Source organism: Oncorhynchus tshawytscha, unplaced genomic scaffold, assembly GCF_018296145.1.
Source record: "Oncorhynchus tshawytscha isolate Ot180627B unplaced genomic scaffold, Otsh_v2.0 Un_contig_1016_pilon_pilon, whole genome shotgun sequence".
Classification (NCBI taxonomy): domain Eukaryota; kingdom Metazoa; phylum Chordata; class Actinopteri; order Salmoniformes; family Salmonidae; genus Oncorhynchus; species Oncorhynchus tshawytscha.
The window spans coordinates 195,001-202,500 of record NW_024609801.1 but is presented as its reverse complement, the minus strand read 5'-3'; the positions used below and the strand labels follow the sequence as shown (position 1 = coordinate 202,500).

Sequence of the window (7,500 nt, the reverse complement as noted above, 5' to 3'; positions counted from 1 at the left end):
GCTCACGATAGGCCCTCAGCTATTCTCCCTGGTGCTCACGATAGGCCCTCAGCTATTCTCCCTGGGCTCACGATAGGCCCTCAGCTATTCTCCCTGGGGCTCACGATAGGCCCTCAGCTATTCTCCCTGGGGCTCACGATAGGCCCTCAGCTATTCTCCCTGGGGCTCACGATAGGCCCTCAGCTATTCTCCCTGGGGCTCACGATAGGCCCTCAGCTATTCTCCCTGGTGCTCACGATAGGCCCTCAGCTATTCTCCCTGGGGCTCACGATAGGCCCTCAGCTATTCTCCCTGGGGCTCACGATAGGCCCTCAGCTATTCTCCCTGGGGCTCACGATAGGCCCTCAGCTATTCTCCCTGGGGCTCACCCTGGGGCTCATAGGCCCTCAGCTATTCTCCCTGGGGCTCACGATAGGCCCTCAGCTATTCTCCCTGGGGCTCACGATAGGCCCTCAGCTATTCTCCCTGGGGCTCACGATAGGCCCTCAGCTATTCTCCCTGGGGCTCACGATAGGCCCTCAGCTATTCTTCCTGGGGCTCACGATAGGCCCTCAGCTATTCTTCCTGGGGCTCACGATCTATTCTCCCTGGGGCTCACGATAGGCCCTCAGCTATTCTCCCTGGGGCTCACGATAGGCCCTCAGCTATTCTCCCTGGGGCTCACGATAGGCCCTCAGCTATTCTCCCTGGGGCTCACGATAGGCCCTCAGCTATTCTCCCTGGGCTCACGATAGGCCCTCAGCTATTCTCCCTGGTGCTCACGATAGGCCCTCAGCTATTCTCCCTGGGGCTCACGATAGGCCCTCAGCTATTCTCCCTGGGGCTCACGATAGGCCCTCAGCTATTCTCCCTGGGGCTCACGATAGGCCCTCAGCTATTCTCCCTGGGGCTCACGATAGGCCCTCAGCTATTCTCCCTGGTGCTCACGATAGGCCCTCAGCTATTCTCCCTGGGGCTCACGATAGGCCCTCAGCTATTCTCCCTGGGGCTCACGATAGGCCCTCAGCTATTCTCCCTGGGGCTCACGATAGGCCCTCAGCTATTCTTCCTGGGGCTCACGATAGGCCCTCAGCTATTCTTCCTGGGGCTCACGATAGGCCCTCAGCTATTCTCCCTGGGGCTCACGAGGCCCTCAGCTATTCTCCCTGGGGCTCACGATAGGCCCTCAGCTATTCTCCCTGGGGCTCACGATAGGCCCTCAGCTATTCTTCCTGGGGCTCACGATAGGCCCTCAGCTATTCTCCCTGGGGCTCACGATAGGCCCTCAGCTATTCTCCCTGGGGCTCACGATAGGCCCTCAGCTATTCTTCCTGGGGCTCACGATAGGCCCTCAGCTATTCTCCTGGGGCTCACGATAGGCCCTCAGCTATTCTTCCTGGTGCTCACGATAGACCCTCAGCTTTTCTTCCTGGTGCTCACGATAGGCCCTCAGCTATTCTCATTGGTGCTCACGATAGGCCCTCAGCTATTCTTCCTGGTGCTCACGATAGGCCCTCAGCTATTCTTCCTGGTGCTCACGATAGGCCCTCAGCTATTCTCCCTGGGGCTCACGATAGACATTTCTCTGCTATTGGGTTCTCTAGTAGAATCCGAATGGATTCTGTCCAACAGTCTGCAATTCAATTATTTACAGCCACTGTGGTTGGTAAACACACACACCCACCTGTGGAATCTTATCGCCGTAGGGAGATAGATGGTATGTACAGGGACATGGGATGCCTTTTTCCCCCTCCATACAGTGTAGCTGGTGGGCCTCAGTTTGACCGCACTGTCTCGTAAAAACACACACACACGCACACCGTGGACAAGGATAGGAAATAGATGTTTTATTATCAGTGGAGACACAGGCTCCTTGTGTGAGGACACTTTTCTGGTAACTCAGTACACTGTAGTGTACATTCTCTCCTCCTATTGGCTAAGGTTAGTTAGTAAAGAGTTGTGATTGGCCATGGTTAGTAATGCGTTGTGCCTGGACCTTGTGACAACAGGTAGACCAGACTTCTCTTTCATGGAGCTGTGAAAAGGCATAGGGCCATGTTTGTTTTCCTGGGGTGAGTGGTGTGTGAGAGAGAGAGAGTCAAAGATGGGGAATAGGCATTGCTTATCTTGAAGCCACACAGCTAGCGAGTGTTTAGCACCGTTGTGAAATATGTGGCCATTGTGAGGGAATTTTTACCCATTTCATTTGTACATTTTTTATCTTGGCCTTTTCCCCCCTCTCTCTCATTCATGGGCTATAGCTCACGTGCTGTACGTCTCTCCAATTCCATCTCTCTCCCTACCTGTTTTTTCATAATAAGGGAATTTTGACCAATTGTGACTAACATTTTATCTTCTCTCTCTCTCGTTCTCTCTCTCTATACCTCTCTCTCTCTCTCGTTCTCTCTCTCTCTCTCTCTATACCTCTCTCTACCTCTCTCTCTGGTTCTCCCCTCCTCTCTCTTTTTCAGAGTTATATCCATGGGAGCAGCCAGGCCCAGTTTGTAGCTGAGTCCCACATCATCCTGCTGCTCAGTATCCTTAAGACGAATGCCTCATGGGAGAACTGAGGATTAACCAATGGGAAGCCTGTATTCACTACTTCCCCTATATGATATCGAGGACTAACCAATGTGAAGCCTGTATTCAATAACTACTATGTATGATACAGAGGATTATCCAGTAGGAAGCCTATACTTACTACCTACAGTACTCTGTATGATACAGAGGATTAACCAATGGGAAGCATGTATTCACTACTTCCTCTATATGATACAGAGGACTAACCAATGGGAAGCCTGTATTCACTACTTCCTCTATATGATACAGAGGACTAACCAATGGGAAGCATGTATTCACTACTTCCTCTATATGATACAGAGGACTAACCAATGGGAAGCCTGTATTCACTACTTCCTCTATATGATACAGAGGACTAACCAATGGGAAGCATGTATTCACTACTTCTTCTATATGATACAGAGGACTAACCAATGGGAAGCATGTATTCACTACTTCTTCTATATGATACAGAGGACTAACCAATGGGAAGCCTGTATTCACTACTTCCTCTATATGATACAGAGGACTAACCAATGGGAAGCCTGTATTCACTACTTCCTCTATATGATACAGAGGACTAACCAATGGGAAGCCTGTATTCACTACTTCCTCTATATTATACAGAGGACTAACCAATGGGAAGCCTGTATTCACTACTTCCTCTATATGATACAGAGGACTAACCAATGGGAAGCCTGTATTCACTACCTATTCTAGAGCCAGATTCAGGAGGCATTTGCACCTAAACACCAACAGGAAAGCGAATCCTGAAGTTTCATAATATCACATATACTACACTATTTACTCTGTATTTACAGTTGGCCGTAATAGTGTATTACTTCACATAAACCTCTAGCAATATCTCCTCTGCATAGAAAAACAGGTGTGAGATTTACACCTGTTGCGAGCGCTTAGTACATACAGTTGAAGTGGGAAGTTTACATACACATAGGTTGGAGTCATTAAAACTAGTTTTTTTAACCAAGTCCACAAATTTCTTGTTAACAAACTATATCGTTTTGGCGGTTAGGACGTCTACTTTGTGCATGACACAAGTAATTTTTCCAACAGTTGTTTACAGACAGATGATTTCACTTATAATTCAGTATATCATAATTCCAGTGGGTCAGAAGTTTACATACACTAAGTTCACTGTTCCTTTAAACAACTTGGAAAATTCCAGAAAATGATGTCATGGCTTTAGAAGCTTCTGATAGGCTAATTGACATCATTTGAGTCAATTGGAGGTGGACCTGTGGATGTATTTGGAGGCCTACCTTCAAACTCAGTGCCTCTTTGCTTGACATCATGGGAAAATCAAAAGAAATCAGCCAAGACCTCAGAAAAACAATTGTAGACCTCCACAAGTCTGGTTCATCCTTGGGAGCAATTTCTAAACGCCTGAAGGTAGAACGTTCATCTGTACAAACAATAGTATGCAAGTATAAACACCATGGGACCACGCAGCTGTCATACCGCTCAGGAAGGAGACTCGTTCTGTCTCCTAGAGATGAACGTACTTTGGAGCGAAAAGTGCAAGTCAATCACAGAACAACAGCAAAGGACCTTGTGATGGTGCTGGAGGAAATAGGTACAAAAGTATCTATTTCCACAGTCAAACGAGCCCTATAGCGACATAACCTCAAAGGCCGCTCAGCAAGGAAGAAGCCACTGCTCCAAAACCGCCAGAAAAAAGCCAGACTACGGTTTGCAACTGCACATGGGGACAAAGATCGTACTTTTTGGAGAAATGTTCTCTGGTTTGATGAAGCAAAAATAGAGCTGTTTGGCCATAATTACCATTGTTATGTTTAAAAAAGGGGAGGCTTGCAATTCAAAGAACTCCATCCCAACCGTGAAGCACGGATGTGGCAGCATCATGTTGTGGGGGTGCTTTGCTGCAGCAGGGACTGGTGCACTTCACAAAATAGATTGCATCATGAGGTAGGAAAATTGTGAATATATTGAAGCAACATGTCAAGACATCAGTCAGGAAGTTATAACTTGGACAATGACCCCAAGCATACTTCCAAAGTTGTGGCAAAATGGCTTAAGGACAACAAAGTCAAGGTATTGGAGTGGCCATCACAAAGCCCTGACCTCAATCCTTTAGAACATTTGTGGGCAGAACTGAAAAAGCGTGTGCGAGCAAGGAGGTCTACTAACCTGACTCAGTTACACCAGCTCTGTCAGGAGGAATGGGCCAAAATTCACCCAACTTATTGTGGGAAGCTTGTGGAAGGCTACCCGAAATGTTTGACCCAAGATAAACAATTTAAAGGCAATGCTACCAAATACTAATTGAGTGTATGTAAACTTCTGACCCACTGGGAATGTGATGAAAGAAATAAAAGCTGAAATAAATCATTCTCTCCACTATTATTCTGACATTTCACATTCTTAAAATAAAGTGGTGATCCTAACTGACCTAAAACAGGGAATTTTTAATAGGATTAAATGTCAGTAAGTGTGAAACTGATTTTAAATGTATTTGACTAATGTTTATGTAAACTTTCCACTTCAACTGTATCTAGCGTCATTCTAGTCCATAGTGGATCGCCGTAGAGACCTACAGTCATTCTAGTCCATAGTGGATCGCCGTAGAGACCTACAGTCATTCTAGTCCATAGTGGATCGCCGTAGAGACCTACAGTCATTCTAGTCCATAGTGGATCGCCGTAGAGACCTACAGTCATTCTAGTCCATAGTGGATCGAGACCTACAGTCATTCTAGTCCAGTGGACCTACAGTCATTCTAGTCCATAGTGGATCGCCGTAGAGACCTACAGTCATTCTAGTCCATAGTGGATCGCCATAGTGTATCGTAGAGACCTACAGTCATTCTAGTCCATAGTGGAGAGACCTACAGTCATTCTAGTCCATAGTGGATCGCCGTAGAGACCTACAGTCATTCTAGTCCATAGTGTATCGCCGTAGAGACCTACAGTCATTCTAGTCCATAGTGTATCTAGAGACCTACAGTCATTCTAGTCCATAGTGTATCGCCGTAGAGACCTACAGTCATTCTAGTCCATAGTGTATCGCCGTAGAGACCTACAGTCATTCTAGTCCATAGTGTATCGCTGTAGAGACCTACAGTCATTCTAGTCCATAGTGTATCGCCGTAGAGACCTACAGTCATTCTAGTCCATAGTGTATCGCCGTAGAGACCTACAGTTATTCTAGTCCATAGTGTATCGCCGTAGAGACCTACAGTCATTCTAGTCCATAGTGTATCGCCGTAGAGACCTACAGTCATTCTAGTCCATAGTGTATCGCCGTAGAGACCTACAGTCATTCTAGTCCATAGTGTATCGCCGTAGAGACCTACAGTTATTCTAGTCCATAGTGTATCGCCTACAGTTATTCTAGTCCAGACCTACAGTTATTCTAGTCCATAGTGTATCGCCGTAGAGACCTACAGTCATTCTAGTCCATAGTGGATCGCCGTAGAGACCTACAGTCATTCTAGTCCATAGTGGATCGCCGTAGAGACCTACAGTTATTCTAGTCCATAGTGTATCGCCGTAGAGACCTACAGTTATTCTAGTCCATAGTGTATCGCCGTAGAGACCTACAGTCATTCTAGTCCATAGTGTATCGCCGTAGAGACCTACAGTCATTCTAGTCCATAGTGTATCGCCGTAGAGACCTACAGTTATTCTAGTCCTTACTGTTTCCTACAGTGTCATTCTGGGGGGGGGAGTTGGATGGGACATATGTGGGATATAGACATCAGTGAAAACACAAAGGCACACATATGTCAGGCAGCATCTGTAAAGGGCCCATAAAAACACACTGACATGATGCACAGCTGTACACAAAACACAGTTCCACCCACATGCTCTACCCTTTCTCTGTGGTTCACATTCAAACACTGTATCTGTAGCTCTCACACACAATCAATGGAACACATGCTAAAAGGCTTGAGAGCAGCAGCCTTGAGAATGAGGCCTGAGACTCTCTCTCACACACACACACACACACACAGCTGGCAGTTGTCTTTTTTTCATTAGTACTATCTCCAGTCTCTTCCAGTTTTAATTCCACTTTAATTAGAATGGTTTGTTTGCTCCGTGTTGGCTCTGTCCAACCCCCACTCCCACCCACCCACACACAGACTCACACTCACACACTGCTTGGGGAGATGAGAAGCCGATGTGTGCGTGCGCAGGTGTGTTTGTCTCAGGCCTGATTCTCAAGGACCCGTTGGCATAATCACATATGCTGTTGTCAAGCCTCTCAACATCACGATGTGTTCCATCTAAGGTGGCCTAGTTTAGTTATGGAAGTGGCCTTTCAAAAAGATCCATGATTTCCATATGCATGAGAGCCCGTGCACAAGGTTATGGCTAGACTTGCTTTAGGTATGACTGTAATATACTTAAATGAAATTGTTTTGATAATATTTCATTTTCCTTACTTTACTGGTCATAATACCAGACACTTCTATCCAAAGTGACTTATGTTGACAGTGACCGGTAGTGTTCAGTATATGGTATGTGACCCATGCGGGAGTCAAACCCACGACCCTGGCGTTACCATCACTACACTCTAACCCGCTGAGCTATTGGAACTTCCTAAATAGGCGTGGAGATGAGTGCATCCAGTGGTCCGAACCTCAGCCACCTTGTGGCTCCAGAGTCTTTATGTCTGGGTGGTCCACACAACTCCCCTGTCCACAACTAACGTCGTAGTCCATCGGCATCTCTTCTCCTTCTGTTCTCTAGCCATCACCTATTCCGTCGTTAGCAATGCCTGCACAATAGCTACAATAGCCGAGGAGTTGATTAACCATTTATCCCTCAGTAATCGCTACTTTCACAGTCTGGAGTTAACGGCTCACTGCTCACCCTGAGTGAGAACACACTGCAGCTGAATAGACTTTTGACTTTTGGAAGATTGACATTGTCTGGGTTATACACAGTGCACACGCACACTATCACAAACATACACTTA

General features: G+C 46.6%; 1 protein-coding gene across 2 annotated transcripts in view; it reads left to right on the top strand.

Annotated features, from left to right (window-relative positions):
- tusc3 (tumor suppressor candidate 3) overlaps positions 1-7,500 on the top strand; it is a 123,588-nt gene that overhangs the window by 98,369 nt on the left and 17,719 nt on the right. For both annotated transcript variants that reach the window (XM_042318324.1, XM_042318325.1), the window contains exon 7: positions 2,451-2,514. In XM_042318324.1, coding sequence (XP_042174258.1) covers positions 2,451-2,514 — 64 coding nt within the window. The remainder of the gene's footprint in view (positions 1-2,450; positions 2,515-7,500) is intronic.